Source organism: Salvia hispanica, chromosome 5 (assembly GCF_023119035.1).
Source record: "Salvia hispanica cultivar TCC Black 2014 chromosome 5, UniMelb_Shisp_WGS_1.0, whole genome shotgun sequence".
NCBI classification, from domain to species: Eukaryota; Viridiplantae; Streptophyta; class Magnoliopsida; order Lamiales; family Lamiaceae; genus Salvia; species Salvia hispanica.
In genome coordinates, this window is record NC_062969.1 from 6,830,304 (window position 1) to 6,857,905 (window position 27,602).

The 27,602-nt window shown below is 35.6% G+C and overlaps 3 protein-coding genes, 1 long non-coding RNA gene and 1 pseudogene across 5 annotated transcripts; 1 reads left to right on the plus strand and 4 right to left on the minus strand.

Annotated features, from left to right (window-relative positions):
• Positions 1–1,284: 1,284 nt before the first annotated feature.
• On the minus strand, positions 1,285–2,019 carry LOC125189310. Its single transcript, XM_048086599.1, has 2 exons — positions 1,512–2,019; positions 1,285–1,421 (listed from the first exon to the last, which is right to left on the minus strand). Exons 1-2 carry the CDS (start codon positions 2,017–2,019, stop codon positions 1,285–1,287), a joined length of 645 nt encoding a protein of 214 aa, XP_047942556.1.
• A 10,419-nt stretch (positions 2,020–12,438) lies between these two features.
• Positions 12,439–14,139, plus strand: LOC125187069 (cytochrome P450 94B3-like). Its single transcript, XM_048083580.1, has one exon. It carries the CDS (start codon positions 12,530–12,532, stop codon positions 13,979–13,981), a length of 1,452 nt encoding a protein of 483 aa, XP_047939537.1. The 5' UTR covers positions 12,439–12,529; the 3' UTR covers positions 13,982–14,139.
• A 4,595-nt stretch (positions 14,140–18,734) lies between these two features.
• LOC125186080 lies at positions 18,735–19,423 on the minus strand. Its single transcript, XR_007170358.1, has 2 exons — positions 19,062–19,423; positions 18,735–18,971 (listed from the first exon to the last, which is right to left on the minus strand). It is a non-coding gene; the product is annotated as an uncharacterized LOC125186080 (long non-coding RNA).
• Positions 19,424–20,409: 986 nt separating this feature from the next.
• Positions 20,410–23,715, minus strand: LOC125189054 (SWI/SNF complex component SNF12 homolog). Of its 2 annotated transcripts, none has more exons than XM_048086225.1 (3): positions 23,349–23,715; positions 21,320–22,799; positions 20,410–20,794 (listed from the first exon to the last, which is right to left on the minus strand). In XM_048086225.1, the coding sequence occupies exons 2-3, from the start codon at positions 22,786–22,788 to the stop codon at positions 20,722–20,724; spliced, it is 1,542 nt and encodes a 513-aa protein (XP_047942182.1). In that variant the 5' UTR covers positions 22,789–22,799; positions 23,349–23,715; the 3' UTR covers positions 20,410–20,721. The 2 variants fall into 2 exon arrangements, with proteins under 2 accessions (XP_047942182.1, XP_047942181.1); XM_048086224.1 differs by having other exon boundaries at positions 21,320–22,879.
• A 426-nt stretch (positions 23,716–24,141) lies between these two features.
• Positions 24,142–27,239, minus strand: LOC125189055 (annotated as a pseudogene).
• Between the last annotated feature and the right edge of the window lie 363 nt (positions 27,240–27,602).

A 27,602-nucleotide genomic window follows, 5' to 3' on the forward strand; every position in this document is an offset into this window, starting at 1 on the left:
ACAGGGAGAAAGGCAAGTTTTCTGATGTCAATGAACTTCCTTTCTTGGATAACCTTTACACTATCTTCAATTTGATTCATGGATCTATGCTTTACACTATCTTAATTGCAGGACGAGTTGATTGCTCGCTTAAGAGGTGCGAATGGCTAGGCTCTAGCATTGTTAAGTTGAGAGATTAATTACTTTTCAACTCTGTAGAAATATTTTGAACTGCATCAATATCATTGTGTTTTTGAAACGGATATCAAGTCTTATCTTCTGGACTGCAATTTGTACTGTTGTGGTTTGATTCTAGGAAACTTGTCTCCCTAAGATGGGGCTTTGGATTATAAGTAGACTTCTCCAAACTTCAAAATCTTCCATGTCTCTTTAATTTTTCATGAATGGTAGCCAAGTGGATTTGGATCCTCTGCTCTTCTCTTCTCTATACCACTGGGTGATGAGAACAATCTCGAACATAGGTCTTAGAGCATCCACAGTGGGATGCCCTAAGCGACGCCCTATGCACTGCCATGTCATCATTTTATCCTCCTTCCATTCCACCTGCAGTGGGGCGGACTATAGCCCGCCCTAAGCATTTTATCTATTATTTGAATATTTAAATACTTCAAAATTTGGAAAAAAAAACTTCATTTCATTAAAATTAAAACATTATACTACGAATGTGAAAAAACTACAAATTCTCAACGGCGGTTGTGGTTTCAAACTTCTTCAATCATGTCGGTCATGAGCTGATTATGGTCTTGTTGGTTGCGCATTGAGGCTTGTCGTTGTAGAACCTGACCGAAGTCCATTGGTAATCCTTGAGTGACAGGCGAGGTCGCTGTGCTGGAGCTAGATCCGGCTTCATCATCCACCTAATCGGTGACATGTCCAACTTCTTGTTCGACTGTCATGTTATGCATGATGATGCACGCATACATGACGTCGGCGATGACTTCCTTGTACCAGATACGCGTCGGACCTTTCACGATTGCCCACCGCGATTGGAGCACCCCAAAAGCCCGCTCCACATCCTTTCGCGGGGACTCCTGCTTTGCCGCAAACAAGACTCTCATCTCACCAATTGGGCAGCTGATCGTCTTCAAAAAAACAGGCCATCTTGGGTATATGCCATCGGCCAAGTAGTACCCCATATGATGTCTGCGGCCGTTGGTAGTGAAAGCGATGGCCGGGCCGCGACCCCTGCACTGATCGGCGAATAGGGTGGACGAGTTGAGGACGTTGATGTCGTTGTTCGACCCGGCTACACCGAAGTAGGCATGCCAGATCCAGAGGCGGTGGTCAGCGACGGCTTCCTGGATCATCGTAGGGGCTGCCCTTGTAGCCACTAGTAAATTGGCCTCTCCACGCCGTCGGGCGGTTCTTCCACTGCCGGTGCATACAGTCGATGTTCCCTAGCATCCCAAGGAAAACGTGCACTGTCTCGTGAATCCGCATCAGACTCTAGCAATCATCAATAGTCGGGCGTCGCAAATATGTGTCGCCAAAAGCCTCCACAACTAACTTACAAAAAGTTCTTGAGACATTCGCGGCCGCTTTGTCTCCCCGACGTGAAGGTACTCGTAGAACATATCCGTTGTTGTGCCGTAGGCCAACTGGCGGATCGCAACCGTGCACTTCTGCAATGGCGTAAGACCGGTGTCTGCCGATCCCGTCTTCCCGATACTGGAAGTACTCATCACGTCCTTCCAACGTGTGCACAATGCGGAGAAAAAGATTTCGGCTCATTCTAAAACGTCGGCGAAAAACATTCGGGCCCCACCTTGAATTCTCGGAAAAATAATCTGCGAACAGACGTTCGTGCGCTACATCCTGCTCGCGCGGGACATACGTCCGACGTCGTATCGAGCAAGGGACCCGCGCCACCGCCGCCGCCACCTCCTCCGCCACTGCCTGCTCCCGCTGCATTTGTGCCAAGCATTCCGCCGCGGCTTCATTAACGGCATCGAAAAAGGCTTGAGTCAAGGCCCGTCTGCAGGCATCCGATGTACTCAAATCGTAGTCGTCGGGATTCATTTTTGAGACGATTGAGAGAGAATAATTGAAGAGAAACTAAAGAGATGTGAAATTGGAGTGTGTGAAATGGTAGAGAATTGTAGTGTTTAAATAAAAAAGATTTTTGGAAAAAAACAAAAAAAAACAAAAGAAAACTCGTGAGCATCGTCCGCGATGCCACAGTGGCGGACGATGCGACGGACGATGAGCATCGTCCGCGCTTCGTCCGCGGACGATGTATCGGGCGCGGACGATGGTTAACCCATCATCCGCCCCATTGCGGATGCCCTTAAGTGAAAATTGGTTTTCTTGTCTGTGTTTGTGTTTTGCCTCCGCTTGGTGCTTTATAGCTGGCACATGTTTTTTTTTTGTTTTTGGTCAAAGAGCTGACAATCGTTCAAATATTTGGTCGTATTTGTTATAATTATATGCTACTACTCACTCCGTCTCATGTTACTTGCACTCTTCCATTTCGGCTCGTCACAAACTAATTACACTATTTATAGTTTAAGTTAGAATTAATATATTTAATTAACATGTTAGATTAATTTAAGAGCTCTTTTATTAGGTGATATTTCATTACACTTAAAATTCTAATTTAATTACAATAAAAAATTAATTCCAAATTTACGGTCTAAATTTAAAAGTGCGAGTAACACGGGACAGAGAGAGTATTATCCCAAATAAATGCTTTCTTAATGTAAACGTTCTATTTTGAAAACGCTATTATTGAATCAAGAAAATATGTTTAATGCAGAGATTCAAAGCCTGAATTATTGGTGTTCCTTTAGATCACTTGCATAAAATTTTAACTCAATTGCCGAATATACATTTTTTTTTTCCATAATATTTTAATATACATTTTTTGATTTATTGATTGATTACTATTTGACCGACATAACAAAACTGGTCACACTAGTCGGTCTTTGACAATATATTGTCCTAGTGACTATGTAAGTTTTCGATTTGGTCCATTGGGCATGTCGACAATTGGTTCATTTAATAGTTTTGGGTACATTAGCTTACGATAAATATGTCGACTAAATTTTTGAAGAGAAAACATGTCGATTATTGCTCACCACAATAGTGATGAATTTAGTTTTGGTCTAGTCAACCGACAAACATGTGACCACATCTTCTTAATGTTGACCGTGTATATAAGAACAAATAAAGAAATATTTTATGAATGTAGGAGTACATATTTTTCAATCTTTTCGAGAGGGAATATTTTGTGAAAGTCAAATATATAAATATGTTAAGAAGTAGTATTTGTGTTTACTTTAGTTGTGAGGAACGTTTTAACCCCACACAACTTCAGATACATCAAACGAAAAATTATACTACTACTCCGTAGTATTTTATATCTTATCTGCCATATTGCCAAAATCGTGCTCGAATACAACTTCAACAAATAATAATCTATATATGTAAATATAATTTTAAACTCAATTTACCAAACACGTGGCGACACCCTATTGACAAAAGTCATTCCTCTCAAATCGACCGGGGTCACATTTGAACAACTTCATAATAATGCCGATAAAATAATAGTATTTAATTAATAGTGATTAAGAAATTTATATGCATACCGTTGATTAAGTCAGAAATCGGTTTAGTCTGGTCCACTTAATGAATATACTTGCCATAGCATCTATTACCATTTGACATCACCATTTAGCTTAGACAGCAAAATGAGGTAGTTTAGATGGAGTAATTGAAAAAAGGCCAGCACGACACATTTACTCCGTCCTCCCATTTTCAGAAAAAAAACTTTAGAAGCGGCATAAGTTTTAGTGCGAAATTAATGAATTAAGAAAGAAATAAAATAAATATTTTTACTATTAATAGAAAATGTTGTCCACTTTACGTGAGAATTATTTTTTCTAAAAATAAAATTAGACAAATTTTATAGAATAGACTAAAATGAAAAAATTGAACTCTTATTTAAAACAAAGGGAGTAGTATAAGTATTTTTTTAAAAATATATCTAAAAACACAATATTTTAGAGGTGGATGAACAAAGTTTAAGAATATATACATGCACATTATGTCATGGTAATTTATCCACAAGAGGACAACTGAATCCAATATTTTCTTTTGTATAGTGTGGAAGATTCATAACTTAGCTACTCCCTTTGTCATATAAATATAAAATTTTGAGAACAGCATGAGTTTTAATACTAATCTAAAAAGGCATGAGGAAGATAAAAAAAATGATTATAGTATTATTAGTAAAGCACCATATCTACTTTTGTTATGGTAAGATAAAAAAAAAACAAAAAAACCTACTTTTATAGTACGGAGAAAATAGTATTAAATTGATGCATATTTCAAAGAAGTCATAAATGATTGTATAAATAGTATATATTGATTCTATCCTCTTATGCTCACATAATCATAGTGGTATTGTTAAAATTTGGGTTTGAATTGTTGTAAACATATAAATACATGATTTGTTTGGAAGAACATAATACTACTAATCAAATAAGCGGTCAAAACATGCTTTGTTTTTGTAATGATTACTGAAGAACGTGTTCAAATATCTATCACATTTATAAGATATCAAATATTAAAAAAATCCATGAGCCACTTCAAAATAAAAGTTAATTATACATTATCTACGTTGACAATTGACATTGAACTGGGCACTAACTAGCTTCTGGAGTCGTCCATCTTCTCTCTCCTCTTCCATTCAACCAACACCACATGTTTGTGATTCAATCATATAATGATTTCGCGATGGATAAAATGTTATCAATATAGTGTGCTTAAATCTTATTCCTTTAAAAGTCTCTTCGTCTTGCATTGATGGTTTTATTATTATTTACCCCTAAAAAATATGCCTATATAACCAAATATCAAGGAGGATTAGTATATCGTATCCAACTAAAGCATCATTATCTAGTTAATTTTGTCTGATTTAGTAGTGAAAGTCAAGAGTTGTAGATGATAAATAGCTTTCAAAGAAAAGATTGTAGAGTTGAAGAAGATTTAATCGGTGACTGCAAATGAAAAATCCAAATCGATCAAAAATAGTTGGCCAAAATTATGGCCACGTAAAAGTTTTGAGGCCAAAAAACACACAATACGCCATTGTCCTAAAAGATAAACTCAAGGAGTATATCAAACACAATATAACAATAAAATACACACTTCATTATCTATTTGAATTGACTTAGGCTTTATGTTTTAAAATATGCGAAGATGTCGACAAAGTATAGCCTCTTTTATGGGACTCTATGATATAAATACAAATTATGATATCGAAATTCTCACTTTTGAAACTCAATTTTGCAGCTGGACCAAACTATTTATCGAAACGGCGCCGAATTAAAAATAAAATATGTGCAAAAGTACAAAACAAAGGGGTTCTATATATTTAAATGATTGTTTATCACTCTGTGATGTTGAAATATTTTTTTTTGTTTATTTAACTTAGTAAAGTTTTGAACGCGCGTGCTTCAAACTAACTCATCCATCACTCCGTCCATCCTTAAATATCAGTCGCAAATCGCAATGTATAAAGACTTCTGATTTTGGATTTAGTCCTAGAATCGGAAAAAGGGTATCTTTATATAGATTTCTTTTGTCTTTTCATTATTGAGATAATTATTAGTAGTGTAGTTATCACAATACATATTTACTTTAACATGCATAATAGTTTTATGTTAATTTGTTGGTCGGAGCGGTGGGACCATGCTTGAGATTTAAGTGTGTCCATTACTTGAGTTCATTAAATTAATTAAATTGTATGCTAAATTATTCTCACGAGGCTTATACTCTGACGTTATTAATATCCACAAACTTTAATTCATAGCGAAGAAAATTAACACGTTTCAATAGTGATTTGGCAGCTCAAAATAATAAATGATGAATAACACAATCTAAGTAGTACACTATCTTACTTTTACCAAAAAAAAACGCCTACATTTATGTCCAATTGAAACATGACATAAATTGGCGACACGAATTTTTAATAGTCTTGGATTGATTAAATAATAGTATAACTAAGGACGTAACGTAAGGTGTGACGAATAGATTTTGGGTAATTTATTTTTTACTTTTTCATATTACACTTTAGTTTGGCAAGAGAGGGACATTGTTTGATTGGAGGGGTGATGGAAACCTTTTGTCCCACTAAAATTGTAACAGTAAATAAATAATAGTAGTGTTATAATAAGTGGTAGTACATCATTCAACGCTCTAGTTAGAAGAAATATGTATAAAAAACAGTTTCCTAACGTTAATATTTTCAAAATACTCCACATACGAGGAAAACTTTCATTTAATGGAGTACAATATATTTTAATTTCTTAGACCTCTTATATTAAATGAAACTTTGATTTTTATTTTACGTTATGTCTTTTTGGTGTTATCATGCATGTTTGATTATATTCGAATTGTTTTGGCCTCATCTTCTTATAAGCTATCTAGATTTCTTTATACAAACCAATTCTTTATTGTATCACGAGATTCATGACCATAAAAAATTGGTTCCATTTGTGGATGGCATGAGAGTTAATGAGAAATTGATGAAGAGAAATAAAGAAGAAAAAGTGGGTAAAGTATAAAAGAAGAGAAAAAGGTAAGTATAGTGTGAGAAAGAAATTTTTTTGTTTTAATAAATGAGACTACGGAGTATTTTTTATAGACCTCCCAAGATAGCAAAAATGAGATTATTTTTCGTGGACGAAGAGAGTGTATGACATAATGAGCGAACAAAAATCAATTTAATGAAATTGGAGGGCAAGTGAGATGAGAGATCACATGAAGTTCGGATTGGTAACTTCTTCCTCCCTCCACAAGCGAAGCTCTAGAAATTTAATATTGGGGGTCCGAACTAGATATATTTTTAAATTTAGGAAGTGTATATTCTTGTAGGATGAACTATAAAATAAAAGAATGCTTATTTTTGTGGGCGAATGGATTATATAATAGGAGTACTTCATTTATGACGAGAGAGTGAAGTATAAAGAGAAAAATAAAGTAAAGGAAAAAGAGAATAATATAGGTGGTTGAATAAAGTAAAAGAGAGGTAATATATTGGTTTTTGTTAAAAAATGAACTCATTTATGATGAGATAGATGAAGTATTTAATAACAATTGAGATTTGGTTACTTATACTAAGACATTTCAAAAGAGAAAGTGACTCGTTTATGATGAGATAGATAAAGTATTTAATAACAATTGGGATTTGGGTGAGACTGTTTTAAGAATCAAAACTATAAGATGAATTAAAATTCAGATCCAAACATATTGAATTTCAATAAAATGAATTAGAAAAATCTCAGATTACAAATTTCGTGTATAATGAAGCACGAGGGTATATAAGAATAGATAGGCTTGTTGAGGAAACCGAAACGTGAGCAAATGATAAAATCAAAGCACGTGCTTATCTAATTGTCCCATCAAACTCAACTTGAAATTGACATCATGGTCCCTCCCTATACAATCAATCATGAATTATAATAGGCTTCTTTCTTCTACTTCTTTTTCCCCATCATTAAACAGAAGTAATTACAACAGCATTTTAGTTATTTTCGATTCTTCCTACTTACATAAAATAGAATGATTTATTTAAGTTAAATTTTAAATAACACTATAAGCATGTCGGAAATTGGTCTAAGTGTAATACTCCCTCCGTCCCAATAAATATGCAACATTTGATTTTCGGCACAGATTTTTATGTAGTGTTCTTTTGTGAATTAATGAAGAGAGAGTAAAGTAAGAGAGATGAAAAAGTAGGGATATAAATTTTTTTGTTTTAAGAAATATTTCACTTTTAATGTGACAAACTAAAAATGAAAACATTTCATTTTTAATAGGATAGAGAGTATAATACATGAGTAGTTAGGATTGGATTTAACGTTCGAATTCGGGGGATTGTTACATGTTCACTCCACTCATACCTAGTCGGCTAATCCTTGGTTCTTTTTGCAAATTAACCTCACTCCTAAATTTTACTAATGTAGACTCTCTGGAATTTGAACTTATGAACTTAGCTACTACTCCCCCCGTCTTATAATATAGATGGCACACTTGGACACTGACACGTGATTTTAGGAGATACTCTCTTTATCACGTTAAAAATGAAACATTTTTCTTTTTGTGTTGCCCCATTAAAAATTAAATATTTCATAAAAAGAAAACTACATCATCTCTTCTTTTCCCCCTCTCTTACTTTACTCTCTCTTTAGTAACTCACAAAACAAAACTGTACAATATCCTAGGCCGGAAACCAAATGTTTTATATTTATTAGGACGGAGGGAGTATTATTTTGTGTGTTAAGTGGTGAGAGAAAATAATATATATATATAAACTTGAGAGAGAACTTTTCTAAAAAAGGAACTCTAACATCTTTTATGGGACAAACTAAATAGGAAAATGTGATATCCATTATAGGACAGAGAGAGTACAATTTTAACATTCCCCCTCTATGTCACGGTTCACTTCGGCGGGGTTCAATTTGTTGGACAAGATAATCGTAAGATACAATTAATACTACCCACTCTATCTCAGCGAAGATGACTCATTACTAAAAATAGAAACCCCTTCGTCTCTACTTTATTTTCTCTCTTTTACTTTATTTTCTCTACCTAACACACAAAATAAAACTGCATAAAATCCTGTGTTGATCCCTTCCTTGGGACGGAGGGAGTATGAGATAAGCCAAAAAGGATTTACCTGAGATTAACTTAGTAATAGGAGTGAAGGTAAGATGAATAATCATGAGATACAATGTAATTTTAGCCTTGTGAAGACCGGCTCAGGTATTGCCGTGGGCATGAGTTTTGAGAAATAGACAATCAAACAAGAAATAAAATTAGACACGTCCGTTTAATTACAAATTAGTAAGGCAATAGAACCGCCCCTTCTATTCCTCTTCATGCCGGATGCTGCTATTTACTCCTTACTTGTATGTCTATCGCCATCAATCCTTACTTCTGAGTTGACCATGATGACCAATTAAAATCATTCAAGCTCATTTTCATACTAAGTAATAGTATAACACAACCAAATAACAAAATCACACTTAAATTGCTTGTAATTAACAGTTATTTGGTTTAAGTGTCACCTAATAACAGCATGATGAAGTGAACAATGCCTCTTATTATAAATATAAAACATGTATAACCATATTTAGTGTGACACCAAAATGGTAAACAAATGGTGTATTGGTTAGAAATTTCTCCTACACACACCCTGAGCTCTTCGCAAGAACTTTGACTTGTAGCTTTTAGCTTTTAACTTTTAATAGTAGTTTTCCTCTTCAAAAGTAGAAAAGTAAATCAAGTTCACAAAGTGAGTTCAGTTGTTACAAAAAGGATGTAACAAACCTGAGAACTATAGGGTGAGAAACGTATGATTATTTAATTTTAGCATATAGGAGTAATACTTATTGGATACCGTATATTGAATGACAATTGACAATTATAACTACTATTCGAAGTCTATAAATAATTTAACAAAAGTGGGTGGTAGTTTCATTGAAAATTAGGAAAGTTGACATCAAAATATTCTACTTCTGATCAAATACTCAGCCACTTTATTGAAGTGGGTAGTTTGGGAGAACTAATGGAATTTAACTTTTTTTCTAATTTCCTTCACCCTTTTCCCCTCCTTTTCACTTTTCTTAGTTAGAGAAGATGAAATCTCCATTTAGCACAAGAAAAGGTACATTAATTCGATGATCAGGAAAGTACAAAGTGTGTAGCTTCTTTGTACTAGTGAAATTAGTTAAAAATTCTGAAGATCTTGTAAAATCTTATTTTAAACAATTAAGTATTTGTATATGCATGCAGGAGAGTATTAGGGTGCCACCACCTCTTAAAATAACACAATACCACCATTCCTAGTCAATCATTTGTATATGTGGACGAATAATAAGCTGCTATGTGGCAAAAAAAAAATCTGAAAAAGACGGTCGGCAATATGTTGTACACTATACAACAATTTTTCTTGGCCAGCAATATCTAACACGCTATACAACAATCTATAGATTGTTGTGTGGCGTTTATAATATTGCTATATAAGTGGTGTCACGATGTCACTTTAAAAGAGATTGTCATTTTAACATAAATCTATGCATACATGTGTATATGTATAAGTTGAATTCTTGTTAGCTTTTTCGTGATAGGAATTAATTCAAGCAAATCCAGAGAAAGCAAAAGCCGAAAATTTTCAACAGCTATGCTGACAGCCAAATATTGGCCAAATAATGAGCATGCATTTATTCAATTAACGTACATTCTACTCCACCTAGGTATAAAATGGAGCATCTAGAAGTATCAAAAAAATTGAAAGTCCCTATGTGTATCTCGTGTTTGTGTACCGACAAGTTTATAACTACTCACTATTTATGCTGATTCATACGTTCTGCGTGAGGAATGACATGCTACATATCTTATGTGGGCTTTTTATGTGAGCATCACTCTCGTTTGACATACTTTTAGCATTGTTCGTTTCGATTTATCTATTTAGTTTAATTCTAATATATTAAAATATGTTATTGCAATTTTTAATTTCACAAAATTCATAAAAATCAAAACTCGATTTGCTCGTTTTCTCTATAATTTCAAATAAATGAATAAAATATTAAATCAAGCATTGATTTTTATGAATTTTGTGAAATTAAAACTTGCAATAACATTTTTTAATGTATTAGAATTAAACTAAATAGATAAATCGAAACGAACAACGCTAAAAGTGTGTCAAACGAGAGTGATGCTCACATAAGGAGCCCATATAAGGTATGTAGCAATGTTTTAAAAATCGGATCGGCCGGCGAATCGGCGAAGCTATTGGTTCATGGTTCAACCGGTCCAATCACTGGTCAAACCGTTTTACTGTTGCAAATACATATAATTAAGTATACAATATACAAAATATATTAAATTTACATATAATCAATAATATATCAAAATTATTAACCTATATTTTAGTTTTAATATAAATATTAAAATTTAGTAGTAAATGACTAAGTTTCATAAATATTTTTGTTGGTAAATAAAATTAAATATATGATTCATTACTTATTGTAGATAAAAAAAATTTATATTTTATATATAAATAGATAAATTTTATTGTAACTAAAAAGTGTATTGAACGAAATAATATTATATTAAGTAATAATTAAACATGAATAATTAGTTATTTTATGTAAAAATATTAATATCAATGGTTAGTGTATATAAATTTAATATATAGTACGAGAAAAATATTAATAGTAAGTAATACTAATAAATTATATTTACATATAAAACATACTCCCTCTGTCCCCGATTAAGAGTCACACTTTTCGATTTTGGTCAGTCCCCAATTAAGAGTCACACTTCATTTTTACCATAAATAGTAAGTAAGTCACACATTACACTAACTCAATTCACTCACATTTTATTATAAAATCAATATAAAAAATGGATCCCACATTTCACTAACTTTTTCAACCAACTTTTCTTTACATTTCTTAAAACTCGTGCCCGGTCATAGTGTGACTCTTAATCGGGAACGGAGGGAGTATTAAATTTATGTGTAATTACAAACTCATAAGTATATTGTAAATATCTAGTGATTATTAAAGCATAAGTAAAATATATATTACAATTAACAATTTCTTAAAAGAATATAAAATTAAAATGAATTATTATTTTATATGGATAAAAATATCATTTTTAGTGTATAAGAATAATCAATGTTCATATTATTTCAAAATGGTCATGTGGTGGAATGGTAAAAGTGTTGGTAAATAGAGAAGAGGTGTGTTCAAGTCTTGCCAATAACAAATTTTAAAAAATTATTTTGTAAAGTAAAAACCGGTTTTCGGTTCACGATTGAACCGGTTTGACAGGCCGGTTTTGCTGGTCAGCAACGATTTAACATATTGGCGGTTTCTAGGGGTAAACCGGACAGGACTGCCTACCGGTTCGCGGTTGAATCAGTCGGTCTGGTCCAGTTTTTAAAACATTGGTATATAGCATATCATTCCTCCACTTTATATGGAGTACTATTTACTAGTACTCCTAATACTTAATTTTTGTTAATAATAATCGTAAATCTTGCGATAAGCTAATATAATGATCTATATTTATATATTCTAAATTAATCCGAATAAAAGGGATTGTATTAAAATGAATTAAACGTTACTGATGCATGCTTACGAAATGTGCCAATGAAAAAATGAGCAACATATTTAAAGATATTACTCTCTCCGTCCGCGATTAGGAGTCCCGGTCACTTTTGCGCACCCGTTTTATAAAAAAAATAAAAAATAGTTAAAAGTGGAGAAATGGTAAAGTAAAAAAGAGAATAATGTTGACAAGAGTCTTCTAAACCTTATTCTCTTTTTTACTTTACCATTTCTCCACTTTAACTATTTTTTATCATTTTTATAAAATATGTGCGCAAAAGTGACCGAGACTCCTACTCCCTCCCTATATATATAGTCCTTACACACATTTATTCACCACCAACATTAACATAGCCTCCACTGAATTCCACTTTTCTTCACTCACTCACTCAAAACTCCTCATCATGACTCTCTCTCTCCTCCTCCTCTTCCCCGCCCTAGGGTTTCTCATCCTCTCCCTCCTCTCCAAGAAACTCAACCCCCCTAGCCTCGCCTGCCTCATCTCCTTCTACCAAAACCGGCACCGCTTGCTCAGCTGGTACACCGAGCTTCTCTCGGCGTCGGAGAATCAGACCATCGTGGTCCACCGCCTGGGCGCGCCGCGAACGATCATCACCGCGAATCCGGACAACGTGGAATACATGCTGAAGAGCAACTTCGCCAACTTCCCAAAGGGAAAGCCCTTCACCGAACTGCTCGGCGACTTCCTCGGCCTCGGGATTTTCAACGTCGACGGCCACATGTGGTCCCTCCAGCGCAAGCTCGCCAGCCACGAGTTCAGCACCAATTCTCTCCGCGATTTCACGGTCCAAGTCCTCGCCGATGAGGTCGCCGGGAGGCTCATCCCGATCCTCCAAAATGCTGCTGAGAGAAATTCCGTTTTGGACATGCAGGAGGTGTTGCGCCGCTTCGCTTTCGACACTATCTGCCAGGTCTCTCTCGGGATGGATCCTTCCTGCCTCGACATGTCTCGCCCGGTGCTGCCGCTCTCGGCCGCGTTTGATTCGGCGTCCGAGATTTCTGCTATGAGAGGGGCGGCGCCGGTTTTCGCGGTGTGGAAGCTGAAGCGGGCGCTGAATTTGGGGCCGGAGAAGGATCTCAAGGATGCTGTGAAGATCGTCCGCGGCTGCGTTGATGAGATGATTCTACGCAAGAAGGAGATGATGGAGGACAAAAGAGGAGGAGGAGGAGGAGGTGATCTTTTGTCGAGGTTTTTGGGGGCGGGGATGGAGAGCGAGATGGTGAGGGATATGGTGATAAGCTTTCTCATGGCGGGGAGGGACACCACCTCCGCAGCGCTCACGTGGCTTTTCTGGCTGCTGACCAACCACCGCGACTTCGAGCAGAGAGCGGTGGAGGAGGTCAAAATTGGTACTGATCTAGGATATAATGATTTGAAGGAGATGAATTTCATCAAGGCTTGTTTGTGTGAGACCATGAGGCTCTACCCGCCGGTGGTGTGGGACTCCAAGCATGCGGCTAACGACGACGTTTTGCCTGATGGCACGCCGGTTTTCCGGGGGAACCGGGTTACCTATTTCCCGTACGGGATGGGGCGGATGGAGGCGCTGTGGGGGAAGGATCGGCTCGAGTTTAGACCGGATCGGTGGCTAGATGAGACCGGGGCGGTTAAGATGGTCAGCCCGTATAAGTTTCCGGTTTTCCAGGCCGGTCCGAGGGTGTGCCTTGGGAAGGAAATGGCGTTTATTCAGATGAAATATGTGGTGGCGTCGGTTCTCCGCCGGTTCGAGCTGGTTCCGGTTCGGGATGAGCCGCCGGTTTATGTGCCCCAGCTCACGGCATACATGGCCGGCGGGTTCAGTGTTAGGGTTCGCCGGAGAGGGAATGTGATGTAGTTAGTGATAAGAATTTCTAGTTTTGGTTATTATTGTTTAGTAACCTTAAATCAAGGAATGGTGATAACTGATATAGGGTATGAGTTAAATTGCAATTGTTAGTACTATTATGTTAGCTATTGTGTTTTGAATTTAAATGAATGTGCAAGTGTTTAATATTTGGTGGTTTATGTTTATAATCTTTGTGATTACTTACTTTGATAATTGAATTTGAAGTGGTTAGCGGTGAGAATGTCAATTTCAACACGTGTCATTGGTTTGGTAAAACTTTGAGGCACGTGTAGAATTGGTGACGATGAGTGTTGAGCTTTCAGTTCAATCGATTTGTTCAATATTTTGTTTTAGTTGTTCACTCACTAGTGTACAATAAATTAAGTGGTTCTTAATTTACAAATTGTTACCTCATATATTAACTTGAGAATTGACTACTTTCGTGATTGGGTTAGAAATGTTCTAATGAGAAGGCTGGAATTTGAGCTAAATTTCTATTTTTATTATCACATGACTTTAAGACCTATGAGCTTCTTTTTCAATTTTGGGCTTATGCATAATATTTTAATTATGTTCTGTCAAAATTAGATTTATATTTTTCACAATAATATAAGTATGTGTCTAATATTCTTTGAAAAATATAAAGTTGATTTAATCAAATCACGCACTGAGCTTAACTTAAATTTGGCGTTGTATAGTGGCTCCTTTTTTGCCAAAGTCCAAATTGCCAATATGTTGTACACTTCTTTTTCGGGGAAACAATATTTGTTTTTAGAGGTCCAATTAAGTAATGTATTTTTTGTGGGTAATTGGTTTATATAACAAAACAGACGTACATATTCCCTTCGTTGTTGAATAATTAAAAGAGAGTCGGGTTGTAATTTGTATATTTATAGTATGAGAGAAAGAGAGATGTAACTTAGCAAGAGGACATTTATTTAATAAACAATGTACTTAATTATCATAAGGTACGTAGCAATAATTTTTAAAAATAATTGTTAAAGGAGCACGTGACAAAATTGTGGTACAGCCGTACCGATGTTGAAGTCCGAAATGAGAAGTAAATACGTGTCGTGGGTGTGAGGAACGTGTGTCCGCAACAGCAGAGACCATTTGCAAGGTGTTGAGTTTTGTATTCTGTTCTGTATTTTAAAATTGTACTCCTATTTTGTACTTACTTCATTCGGGTATTATATGTACTACTTTCCACCCACAGATATAATTAAACTATACTTATTGTATTTTATATCTCTACAAGTCAATATAGATTTTCATGCTGGCACGACTGTTGGAGTCTGGCCACTTGTGTAGAAATTAAATCTATTTTAGCCATAAGATTCGAAATTACATTGACATTATTGTACTACTTACATACTATATTATAATCATTATATTAATATTACAATACCATTATATATAAGGGGGCAATTTGTCAACGCGACAAAGGAATATATATTAATTAGATAGAAAAACTACATATTTACTACAGTAATATTTTGTTACTTTCACATTTAAGCTTCATATAATAGGCTTTTTTACTTTTTGTTTTTTTTTTTGTCAAGTCCATCCTCCATCCCAGAGAAGATGTCACACTTGGGAGATGACACGAGATTTTAGGAGATATTATTTTGTATTTTAAGTGGTGAGAGAAAATATAATTTTATAATTGATATGAGAGAGAGCTTTTTCTAAAAGAGAAAATATGACATCTTTTATGGGACAAACTAAAAAAGAAAGTGTAACATTACTATGGGATGGAGGGAGTACTTTAATTTTTTTACGCATTGAACACATCTAATTCATCATTTGGACAAAAAAACATAATGAACGGATTTGAAATCATTTGTAGAACAAAGCAAATATTTTTATTTATCTTCTGAATCATACTTCCTCTGTCCCACAAGAATATACACTTTTTCTTTTTTAGTCCATCCCATAAAATATGCACTTTCTAATTTTGGAAGGTTTTTTTCTCTCTAATGAGGTGGGACTCAATCTCCACCAACAATACTTTAATTACTTTTTCTCTCTACTTTCTCTTACTTTACCAATTTTACATTAAAACTCGTGCTGAACCCAAAGTGCATATTCTTTGGGGATGGAGGGAGTATATCTTAACAAATGGATTTCGAATCCTTTGTACTCCCTCCGTTCCAAAGTAGTGGAGACATTTATTTTTATGCGGAGATTATGAAAATTGTGTGTAATGTATTAAATAAAAAACAGTAATAAAGTACTCCCTCCGTTTCACTATAGTTGAGTCATTTTACCGTTTCGAAAAGTTTCTTCATAGTTGAGTCATTTCCTTATATGGTAACTTTTTTGTCTTTCTTACTTTACTCTCTCTTACTTTATTCTCTCTACTTTATTCACTTTATACTTTATTCTCTCTACCTTTTCCTCTCTCTTACTTTTTTATCTATTTATTTAACACCCCTAATATTCATTTATAAAACTCCATGCCGAAAAGTTTCGCCTCAACTATGGCGAAATAGAGGGAGTAGAAGAAATGAAAAAGTAGAAGAATAAAGAAAGAGAGAAGTAAAAGGAAGAGTAAGAATGTGTACTAAAAAGACAATGACTATACTATCATTGAATGCTCAAAATGGAAAAATGACTCTACTACCATGAAACAAACAGAAGGAGTATGAGATTATTTTTTTTAACGGTTAAATCGAATCACTTGTATAATCACTTCATACATGTACTTAATTCGGTAGAGGAGTTCATTTTCGTCTTTATTTTAGAAATGTGTAAATGCTTCAATCGTCTCATTGTTATCATATTAATAAGGCTCGTTTCATGCATTGGTTTTGGGTGAAAATTATGTGTTTTTGGGGCGCTAATCTATGTTTCTGAGTTCTGGTGCGTAATAAATCTGCCGGACCTAGGAGTTGTTGTTCCCTAACCTGACAGATGCAAAAGAGATGAAATTGAAGTAAAATTCAAATGTCGTCGTCCAGACCTGAGAGAATGAGAAAGTTGACGACAGGAACAGAAAGGAGCAAAAAGCAGATTTCTAAAGCATCTTATCCAAGGGCATAAGCGTCAATTCACCAAAAGGATGCCCTAGGGATCAGAGCCTCACCTATATAAAGAGTTCAACAATGAAGATTTCCACACACTTGCCTAGCTCACTTTTGGAGGCTCCTTGTTCTCATCACTTAGCTCTTCACTTCAAATACATTTTCAGTTGCTGCGCACTTGGATATGAGGTAATTTCTGGCTGCCGTGGTGGTTCTCATCGTTTTGCTATCGTGTAACACCGCCTTGTGAAGGCGAAGAAACAATATTTACTTTCGTTTTGCTTAGTTCTCTTTCTGTTTTAAGTACTTGTTGGTTTTTAGTTTCGTAACTCTAGTTTCTGACTTTGATCTACTGGATCCGAACCTATTTCTGCATATTGTGGAAGTTTATGTTGGTTTTTGTTGGATCTTGTTGAGTTGATGTTGTTTGGTTGCTTTCCTCTTTCGTTATTGTTGATTGTTGGATATTTGGAGCTGAGATCTGTTGGTTTGTTGTTGGAGGCTGTGGATTTACGTATGGTGATGTTTGAATCTGTTGAATCGTGGTGGATTTGAGTTGGTGTTTGGTAGATCTGGTTTTTATTGATTACATTCTGCATGGTTATGGCTTTTTAATCTCTGTTTCCGCATTCTCTAGGTCCAGTAGCGGAGATCTGTTAGTTTCGGCTTTAATTTCTCGTTTTAAGTTTGGATCTGAAGTTTACTCTGCTTTTATGGTGTTAAATGCTCTGTTCTTTCTGATATTCTCGTTTGATTCATGAAGAAGATGAAGTTTGTTGGTAGTTAGAATAAAATATGCTTTTGTTGGTACTTTCTGCAAGTCCTTTTGCTTTTCTGCAGTTTTTAGGAAAGTCCGTCTAGTCCGTTGACTCCAGTTATCTAAAATAGTCAAAATTTCATTTCTCAAGTCATGCATGTTCTGTACATTCTCGTTTCCTAGAGAAAAATAATTTTAAATCTCCTAGACCCAGTAGTTTTAAGTTCTCAACCCAAAAATTGCGTGACAGCAGCCAACCCCTTTTCCAAAACATCCCAAATGCAGTTTCGTAACACATCCGTCCTCGTGGGATTGATCCTTTATTTCCCTGTGTTAGTTATAGTATAGTGGGTTGAGGTTTTTGAAGAGGTAGAGTGTATCCAACGACCCCTGTCTGATAGTTTCATGATCACCTAGACCCTGATATCTAGTCGAATCCTCTGGACATGTTAGATTGAGAATTATCAAAAGCACACACGCACACTGCAAACTCTTCTCTCTTCACATATTAATAAGTAAATATAACAAAACTTTGTGCAATCATCTATAAACATAGTGAGGGCCAAGTTATGTGAAGGGACTAATATATCAACATAATCGTGTGCACTGAACATGTCTACAATGTAAAGTTCACAGTAAGTTGAACACTTGTTCAATAAACTAATTTTCAAATATAGTATTAAATTCATATGGAAACGCGGGATTAAAATATCATCTAATATTTGTCATGTCCCATTTTCTATTTTCGTCTGTCTCACAAAATTTGTCTCATTTCACTTTTTACCATTTTTTGCCGTGGACACTATATTCTACTAACTCATTCCTACTCACATTTTATCATAAAACTAACATATAAAAGTAGAACCCACATTCCACTAACTTTTCATTACATTTCTTAAAACCCGCATGTTATATTTATTGAGGCATCTAAAGTGATATATTCAAACATTAAATTAAACACATCAATGATGTCAAAACGTAAATAAAATAGATGAGGATTCATCCATTACAAATTTAAATCATGTTTGGAGCAACAATTGAAGACCTAGCCTAGAAACATGGTAGATAACATAAATAAAATCGTAGAATACATGCTATCGTGATATGGAACAGATGCTAGCGGTCCGATTGGTCAGAATTATGGCCAGAACTTTCTTTCTCTCTTTCTTCCTTCCTCTTCCTCTCTTGTCCTCTATCTCGTTCTGTCAGAATCTCCCTAAAAAGAGCACAACCGCAACTTATAACTGATCAAAAATTGTCAATTTGTGATTGAGCATAAACATAATTCCACTCGGTCAAGTGGAACCTTCTGTCTTGGAATTTTTGGTCACTTAGACCTACTCTGTCCAAGTTACTTCTCGTCACATTTCCACTCGATTGAGTGAAACTCTCTGACTTGGAAATTTGATAGTCATTTTGTCCGAGTCACTTCTAGACACATTTCCACTCAGTCGAGCGGAATATTCTGGCTTCGTTCCAACTTCATTTTATGTCTCTTCCATACCCTAAAATTAAAATGTTGTGTTAAATTGAGTCCAAATATGTGTAGAACCAATAAATTTTACGGGATAAGAGATGAATATTTAATTCACATCAAATCGTTGTCTTCCGCAACACGTTTAAACAATCTATACAATATTGTCTTCAACAATATGCACAATTATATTAAATCCTAGGTGCACTTTATATTCAACAACATATGCTCACAACTACTACTGCCAAGTCTAACTTTGGTCTTTTATGTCCAAAGACAAATGATGCACCCAACTCGGAGTCAACAGAGCCATTTTGTAGTCCAAGAACCTTGCGACTGACTAGTTGTTTCATTCTCCAACTCTGGTTGACCTAATCGTGTGTTATTTGAGACTTGAGTACAATATGTATTGTTGCAATTGTTAGAAATAAGGAAAAATCATGAGTCGTATGCATGCGATACTTCTACTAGTATACAATATTGCATTTTACGAATTTTGTTTGTAAAAAATAGACCTATATGATATTCAAAATGATTAGTGTGTTCTATAATCAATTCCGATGAAATTATAACACTAAATTTCTCTAACAAGCTACTCTTTGCTAGTACTTTGCAAATCTCATGTGTTCCGAGTTGGGTTTCATATAAAAATGATAATCTGTCTTTTCCGAAATTCATACTCCCTCCGCCCCACGTTACTTGAGGCGTTTCTTTTCGGCACGAGATTTAAGAAAGTTGTGTTTATGAGTTACATAAAGTAGGGGAGAAAGTAAAGTAAGTGAGATTAGGTGTTTTGTTTTTAGCCAAAAAAGAGAAATGACTAACTTGGGACAACCCAAAAAGGAATACGACTCAAGTACCTTGGGACGGAGGGAGGGACTACTATTAAATATCTCACACACACTACTTTTTGCTACTCTCTCTATTCCATAAGAGTATGCGCTCTTAGTTTAGTAGGAATTTTAATGCACAATTGCTAAAGTTTGGAAAGAAAAAGTGATTGAAGTATCTTTGGTGGAGAATCGGTGTCACCTCATTAGAGAGAAATATTTTTTTTTTCTAAAATTAGAAAGTGCCTACTAATGTAGGACAGACTAAAAAGGAAATAATGCATACTTTTGTAGTACAAAGGGAGTATTAAGTAATTCAATGATTCTTGAAACATGTCACAGAGTATAGCTGTGGAAGCAAAAGAATTAAATCTGAAACAGAACTGCAGCAGAAGTAGCAATTGTATGTCTAGAATGGTAATGAAAAACATAAGAGAGAAATAAAAGAGAGAGGCCTACACAGATGGATACAAATTTCCTAATTGAGCATATGTGCATAACTGCCCTTCCTAGCATAGTAATGCTACAAACACAAAATCACAACAATCTAAACCTATGAAATGATGATAACTCACAAGTTTTGTGTTCCATCGTTGCAAAATCTCAATGATGTCCGAGTTAAATGGAGTCGGCTGCACAAAAAAGCTCACTGGTTACACCTACTACTTGTTTCCAGCTGCTTCATTTCCAACTGCAGGCTTGCGATTTAAGTACCGGATAACAGCATCCTCAGTCCTACAACATCAATCATGGTGTTGAGGAAGTCGAACAGACAGAATTGGATATAGATACGCAATTAAAGGCAGCATACACAGAGATAAGCCTGCCATTGAGATAAGCATTGTGCACAACTAAAATTCAACTAGATTAAAAAAACCGCATTTATAAAACACAGGATAGAAAGTATCATGAACATTAGAGGAATGCACCAAGACCAAAATCATTACAGCAATCGTTATTGTTATAAGCATACAATAGAACAAACAGCTAATAAATCATGAAAAATAGATACTGCTGTAAAAATAATATCTGCTTCACCGGAAAGAAAAGTCCATTTTCAGAGAGACAGCACAAAGATGTGTAGAAGAACAAAATTGAAAATCAACCACAAAACATAAGCAAAAGTACATTAATAAAATATGCATGGCGACTTCTAACTGCAGATTAAAGGAAACGTGATAACCCCTGCGTTTATTAAAGGATGAATTAAAAGATTCGCGACACAAGATTTGGAATTAAATGAGAGGGTGAAAAATTTACCATGGTTGATCATAGAATTCTGCCCGACGCTCTTTCTCCACATCACGACCAGCATCAGCAGAAGCAACTTTTAAATCCCTGGCTTGAGAAGTTATTAAGGTATTAATGAACTCTGCAGGCGACTGACTAAATCCAAGAAAGAAAGCACGCCGGCGACAATGCTCGTGTATCTTCTTCAATGCAGAAGAAATATCTTCTTCACAGGAATCAATTGTTTTGTTTTGCTCTAAACTAGTCAAAAAATCCTTTTTACCCTCCAGTGACAATGGAACGTCAACCAGTACATCATAACAAGTATTTCCAGATGGACCATCCTCAGAAAGCTTCACCCTATGTTCCAAATGTATGGGCCCAGGTGGAGTGATGTGTGGAGTAATCTTCTGAGGAACCGTGGAGAATTTCAATTTATCTTCACCAAAAACCTTCCTTAGTGGTGGATCACACATGAAGAAGGAAGCTTCACCAGGAATTTGCAACTTTTTCATCTTTACATAATGCCAAAGTGCTGCCATTATTCTGGGACGTGTCTCCACCTCAATTCCAAGAACTTCCTGCAGTGCTGAAGACAATTTAAATCTTTCAGGCTCATGATTCATCTCCAATCTAATAATTGCTGTGAACTCCTTGTCGCCTTTTCTCTTCACCTCAAAACCTTCACGGAGCGCTGGTGATCGAGAACTCTCCCATAAGATCACATGATTTTCAGGATATAGATTCTGATCCAAGTATATCGTGATTTTCTTAAAGAAAGATGATAACTTTGGATATGAACACTTTGGTTTCTCAATCTGCCCTTCCACAATAGGATCCTTGCCATCCTCTAAAATTTGTCCAATTAGCCTAAGGGACCATGAAGGTGGCTCAGAATTTTCCTTATCTGTACTTATATCTGTTTGCTTAGCAAAAGTATTGAAGACATATATCCTAAGAACCTTTTGAACCCGGACAGGGTTTTTCAAAGATTCCATGATGTCAATCTTCTTTCTTGCAAGTGCAGCATCCACACGAGCCTCAAATTCTAGCAATTGACTGTAAAGAGCACATTCTGGAATTATAGCTGCAATTTTTTCTGGAATTACTTTATCAGGAAGCTTCCGCTTCCCTCTACGCACAGCAGGGGCCAATTCCATAGTTTTCATAGGAGAAGCAGTGCCCTGGCCAGAGGATCCCCCAGAAGGCCGAGAAGGAGGCTTATGAAGGCGCTTGCCCGTTCCAGCTGCACCAGAACCCGGTGTGGACATGGGAGGAGATGAGATGCTAATGTTAGCATTTCCCTGGGGTGAGGCCAAGATTTGCGCAGGAGCTTGAACTTGCCCAGGCTGGGCTTGGACAAATGTCTGAGGCTGACCTTCAGATAGTTGGAAATGTCCTGCGAAATAGGGCCTTCCCGCATGTTGCACATGAGGCTGATGGGGTATCTGTTGTTGGTTATTGCTCATGGATATTTGCATTGGCCTTTGCACTTGCATTTGAACCCCCCCTGCATTTGCAAAACTTATATTTCCTCTAATCAGATTGTTATTGCTGTTTGGATTATGCTGGTTCATTGTAATTTCAAGCCTACAACATGGAAAAACATAGCAACATCAATCCAAGGGAGTAATGTTTTGCATCAGTAGTGTAAAACTAAGACAAACATCAAAAAACATCTAAAACACAGTTACTCTCTCTCAAAAAAAGAGTGCCTACAATATCTTAAAAAAATCTCAACTACAAAAAAATATCAACTCATCTCTTATCTTGCTATATGAAAACACTATTACACAGAATTTTCTTTTATTTTCGCCATCATTTAAATTTCAACAAACCATGAAGGTGACCGCAACATGTTTCACAGATTATCTCAAATTCTGCAAAAAGAAACCAGCAATGACAAAGCAAAATTCAGAAGAAGAAAAAAGAAAAACCTTATCTGCACTTTCTTTAAGCAGATGCGTTCGTGGGTTCAATTACGGCATGCGAACATGAAAAAAAGGGAAATTATGTATGTACCCTATCAATTGATTGCAACTCGTATACGCATATTTACCTTAAACCTTCTGAATCTACAGCATGTGCGCAGCTCCGGTCGCCGAGTGTGCTATTTCCTCTGAGATTTGTGTCAAGTGTGGGTGAATTAAGGGGTATATCACGAAAATAGCTGGAGCAATCGAGGGATTTTTAGTAGAGACAATGAGATTAGAAACTAAAAGTGAGAATTGTGCAGCAGAAAAAATGTTGGAAGGCTACATACGAACATTAGGGCAATTGTGCTTCGATAACCGTAGATTTGAAAGAAAAAAAAAATGAAATCAATAGAGATGGTGCGCAGATTGAGGAACTGATAGATATCCCTGTCCTGAAATTTCAGTGAGAAGAATGGATTTGAATAACGGTGAAGAACACGACGACGACGCGTTCCCTCACTCAAATGTCTCTTTCTCTTTTAAGACTCACTGCATTATTACTAAGGCAAATAAGTGTTTAATAATATCGTCGTAAATTATGAGGAGAAGCGACATGCGCAAATTATGGAAAAAATATAGGAAAATTCATAATATTTAAGACCGGAGGCTAATTAACATAATGTTTTGGATTAAAATACTCTGATATTTAGGATCAAAAGGAATCTTGGTATAATATTTAAATGTTTAACCGATATTGTTTAAATTACTAATCAGGTCAAAGTTGTTTTGACCGTCAAATTTCACGACCCTGTCATTTGTTTAGGATCAATTCATAATTTTAAGGACCAAAATTATCGGAATCAATAGTAGACTTTTGTCTTAATTATCTGTTATTGAATTTGAAAGCTGAGGGTGAGAATTCCATGGCCAAAATTCTTGGGTTCGAAACATCATCTCTTACTACATTCTTAGCAAAACAAATGTTTGGGGGGCAAATTACACACACGAGCCTCTTACAGTGAGATACAAGAGATGAAGCATCAGCAGTTCAAGAACTGTACTAAAACCAGCAGAAGTCGCCAAGCTATTGAGTCAGGTAGCACCACTGAGCCAACGTTTTGCAAATCGTCAAGAAGTATCATGGTTGTGCAGCTTCGAGAAGCTTCTCGTAGACCTGCCTGGCTGTCAAATCTTCCACCTGGTTCAGAAATTGTAGTCATTGTCCAGAAAAATGCAAAAGGCAGACAGAGTTCAATCTTAAAGCAGAGAGCATCAGATATTCATAGCTCCACTCTCTTCTTTATCCATCTACTATTTCTTTTTACTTGGGGCTTATACTTAAAGCTAGTTCTACTTTTACCAAACTGAAGCAGAAGCATTTCTTGCATTATTGGATCATCCTTTCTTTCGATATTCACAATATTAACCTCCAGCACTTTCTCAAAATCTATAAAATATCATTTCCTTGCATAGAGAAACTATAACGCCAAAGAATTGATATTTATTGACACAAGACCACTGTTAAAGATACAAAACCCTTGGAAAATCAAGTTGCTAGTATCCAACGTACCACCAGAAGCTTTGATTTGTTATTCCACCCTCGTTGAAGTGTCATCTGGCTTAATTTTAGACCCAAAACCTGCCTCGAAACTTACCAGATCAGTCTCAATTTCAAGCTACAAAATGAAGCTATAGTGCTATACCAGGAAAAGATTATTCTGTGTACCTTCCCCATGAATTCCAAAAGTTCATTGTTAGCTTCTCCTCGAGCAGCAACTGCAGCTACAGTCACTCGAACGTCATCAGCATTCACTCCTGAAAGTTAAGGAGCAGCATTATAAGCATTGAATGCATTATTTTCTATAGTTTCCCACATATCAAATAAAATTTGAAAAGCATCTAGAAACAGGTACATTGACTATCAGACAGCCATCAGGGAATAGTATAAGTCCTGTTTTTGCACATTAAAACACCGAGTTGTACCCTTTACAGGAAGTTGATCCTTAAGAATTACTAGATGGTATTGGGGCTCACTATTAACAGTAGATATACATACCACACAAAATTTAGCTAGTAGATTTGGCTTAATATGATTATTTTCCAAAATGATATCACAAAGTATTCCTAACAGAATCATAAGTCAATTTCGGAAAAACTACTTGCATGCGTAATAGTAACTTGCAGAATATTGATAAGGTGTCTATAGCTAAAGCATCTAACAGAAGCACCAAATGCTATTTACCATGTTAAGAGTTCAAACATCTAGCTTTCTTTTCATTTCAGATTACATGCATATGACAAATTTATTTGTGCTGCATCTGACCCTTGCAGTCCAACCAGGCAGCCATTGGACATAGAAGAACGAGAATGATAGACAGTCATTAGCAATAGAAGTGCATCATTGATGTAAACATGGCATCTCTTTCCGTGACAGATTACTTTTTTACACCCATCCACGTTTAAATAAGTAATACCAGAATCATATTTCATATGCAAACTTCATCTAACCATTAGTGTCAAAAGCCATTTAACAGACAAATTTTCACAAACGTAGCTCTAAATTTATATTCTGTACCATGGAAAATTTTGAAACCAAAAAATTAACATAATTATTTAGTCTTAAGAATTATAGGCTAAATGCAACACATATGTGGTCAAATGCATTACTAGGAAATGGATCCTCGCCTTACTCGTGATTGCAGAACGTTGTGCGCGGTCTTCCACTTCTATGGCTACTTGCACAAGACCCCCTTCTTATTGTGATATGCAAGGTGGAACAGGAGCATCCTAGAGCATGGAGTAAAGATCAAATAATAACCTACCAAAACAATTATCTGATGAAAGAGTGAACTACAAGCATTAGCAGGAAAAAATAAAAATGTGTGCCCCGGGACAAAAAAGAATGAGAATTGGAAAGAAAAAAAAAAGATTAAGAATTTTCACAGAACAGCAATTCAGAAAATCTGAGATCCTTCTTGCATATCTGGCTAAAGTATTGGTTATAACAGGCTAAGCAAAAATGATGGATTTAAGAATTCAATTAATCTTGCCTGTGGATTAGTTTCAGCAGCAATTGTACTGAGTGCACCATCAACTACATATATGTATGAGGCAGACTCAAGGTCTTCTTCTGCACGATAGCAAACAAAAATCTAACAACCCACACAATTGTTTCGATACTGCCTCTCCACTTTCCCTTCACCACTGGATTAAGAAGGCACCATCATAAATAAGAACATTGTGAGTTCAGATCAATATGTTTACTAAATAAAAAGCTGAAAAAATGATTAACTATCTAGATTATCTTCAATTGCTAACAGAGAAATGATTAGGCAATCATTACCTATAAAGGTATGCAATACATTATAGTATATGAAGCTATAAAAAGGCAAGGAAAATCTCCATGTATCCATTTTCCATCATTTTAAGGTTATAAATTGATGTTGAGTATTTCCCACAAAAGGTAGGAAAGAATCAGTCACAAAACAGTGAACATGCACCAGATGATACTGTATATAATTGTCGAACAGAAAATTACCGCTTTAAGAGGATCTTTCCTGCTTCGCTAGTATTCAGCCTTGCAAGATGTTTCTTCCTGTTCAAAACATATGCATTGTCTGTTTTTCTTTTGGGCATTTTCTGCAATTGTGTATCTAAAAATATGCTTCAGTGTACAGATACAAACTTTAAGCACATTTCACATTAAGCAGGATGAGAAAATGTTAGTTATATAACATTAAAAAGAAAACTGAAAAATCAGAATCTCAAATATGAAACAGCAAGTCAGTGTAAGGCCAAGCGTTTAAATTACTCCAGCACTTGCATGTAACAAAATATAAATATACAGAGATGAAGATAGCACAGACTGGCAGGTTAGGCCTGAATCCTCAAAGATAGGAACTTAAGTGCAGATGCATGAATATTTTTAATTTTTCTGCTATGTGAAACAAAAAAACTTGTGACTTTGGAAAAAAAAGGGTAGGACAATGTTTGAACCACTAACCCAACCTCTAGTTACAAATCAGTAACGCAAGGGACAGTCTCTTAGTTAGATATGGCATGGTGCTTACAATATATTTATGTTATCTTGTGAGTGTTTGCATCTTCCAACTCTGTAAATCATAAGGGATTTAAAATATATTGTTTCTCTCAAATGCAATGTTACTCTTCAGAGCGAAAAAGCTTGAGTTTTGAATAGGTGAAGGAAACAATTTAGATCAATGTTACAAAGTAATCCCAAATGAAATTCTTGTGCCAGTAAAAGTTTTAATGTTGCTGCTTTGATTTTCTTCAAAATAAAGCAAGCAGTGATGGTGTGGTAGCACTCACAGTTACATTACCGAATTGATGAAAATAAAAATAAATAAATGGATGGAAAGACAACAAAAGAATGTAGG

Coding starts and splice junctions, on each gene's coding strand:
- LOC125189054 (XM_048086224.1), bottom strand. CDS start 22,866: ATGAACCAGCATAATCCAAACAGCAATAACAATCTGATTAGAGGAAAT. Junction 20,795..21,319: donor GAATTCTATGATCAACCATG/GTAAATTTTTCA, acceptor TTGATGTTGTAG/GACTGAGGATGCTGTTATCC.
- LOC125189310 (XM_048086599.1), bottom strand. CDS start 2,019: ATGAATCCCGACGACTACGATTTGAGTACATCGGATGCCTGCAGACGG. Junction 1,422..1,511: donor GAATGTCTCAAGAACTTTTT/GTAAGTTAGTTG, acceptor TTCACGAGACAG/TGCACGTTTTCCTTGGGATG.
- LOC125187069 (XM_048083580.1), top strand. CDS start 12,530: ATGACTCTCTCTCTCCTCCTCCTCTTCCCCGCCCTAGGGTTTCTCATC.